Source organism: Penaeus monodon, chromosome 30 (assembly GCF_015228065.2).
Source record: "Penaeus monodon isolate SGIC_2016 chromosome 30, NSTDA_Pmon_1, whole genome shotgun sequence".
Classification (NCBI taxonomy): domain Eukaryota; kingdom Metazoa; phylum Arthropoda; class Malacostraca; order Decapoda; family Penaeidae; genus Penaeus; species Penaeus monodon.
In genome coordinates, this window is record NC_051415.1 from 31,276,655 (window position 1) to 31,277,132 (window position 478).

At 39.5% G+C, this 478-nt stretch overlaps 1 protein-coding gene across 1 annotated transcript in view; it reads left to right on the plus strand.

Annotated features, from left to right (window-relative positions):
- Positions 1-478, plus strand: part of LOC119592415 (MAM and LDL-receptor class A domain-containing protein 1-like) — an 11,913-nt gene that overhangs the window by 2,641 nt on the left and 8,794 nt on the right. The window contains exon 6 of the mRNA XM_037941236.1: positions 289-435. Within this exon, the coding sequence (XP_037797164.1) occupies positions 289-435 (147 nt within the window). The remainder of the gene's footprint in view (positions 1-288; positions 436-478) is intronic.

Consider the following 478-nt stretch of genomic DNA (forward strand, 5'->3'; position numbering starts at 1 on the left):
CCATTAATCACTTTCCTTCTTACCATTATTGCCATTAATTGCTTTCCTTCTTAACATCATCACCATTATTTACTTTCTTTTTTTACCATTATAATTATTATCAACTCTCCTTTTTACAATTATAATTATTATCTACTTTCCCTTTTATCATTATAATTATTATTTAACTTTAATTTTTACCATTGTAATGATCATTTCTATTCCTTTTTACCAATATAATTATCATTTCCTCTCATTTTTACCATTATCGCCATCATTTACCTTCCCTTTTCGCCCCCCATCGCCAAGGCTCGTGCGACTTCGAGAAGAGCACGTGCGGCTGGCAGAACGTCGTGGATAATGCCGTGGGTTCAGGCAAGCCGGAGTGGGTTCGGGGCGCGGGCGAAGGAGGGAACAGCGATGCCCCGTCGGTGGACCACGATGGCAGTTCGCTCGGTGGGGCTTGTTGTAAAGTTATTTGGTTTTTCCTTTTTTTTTT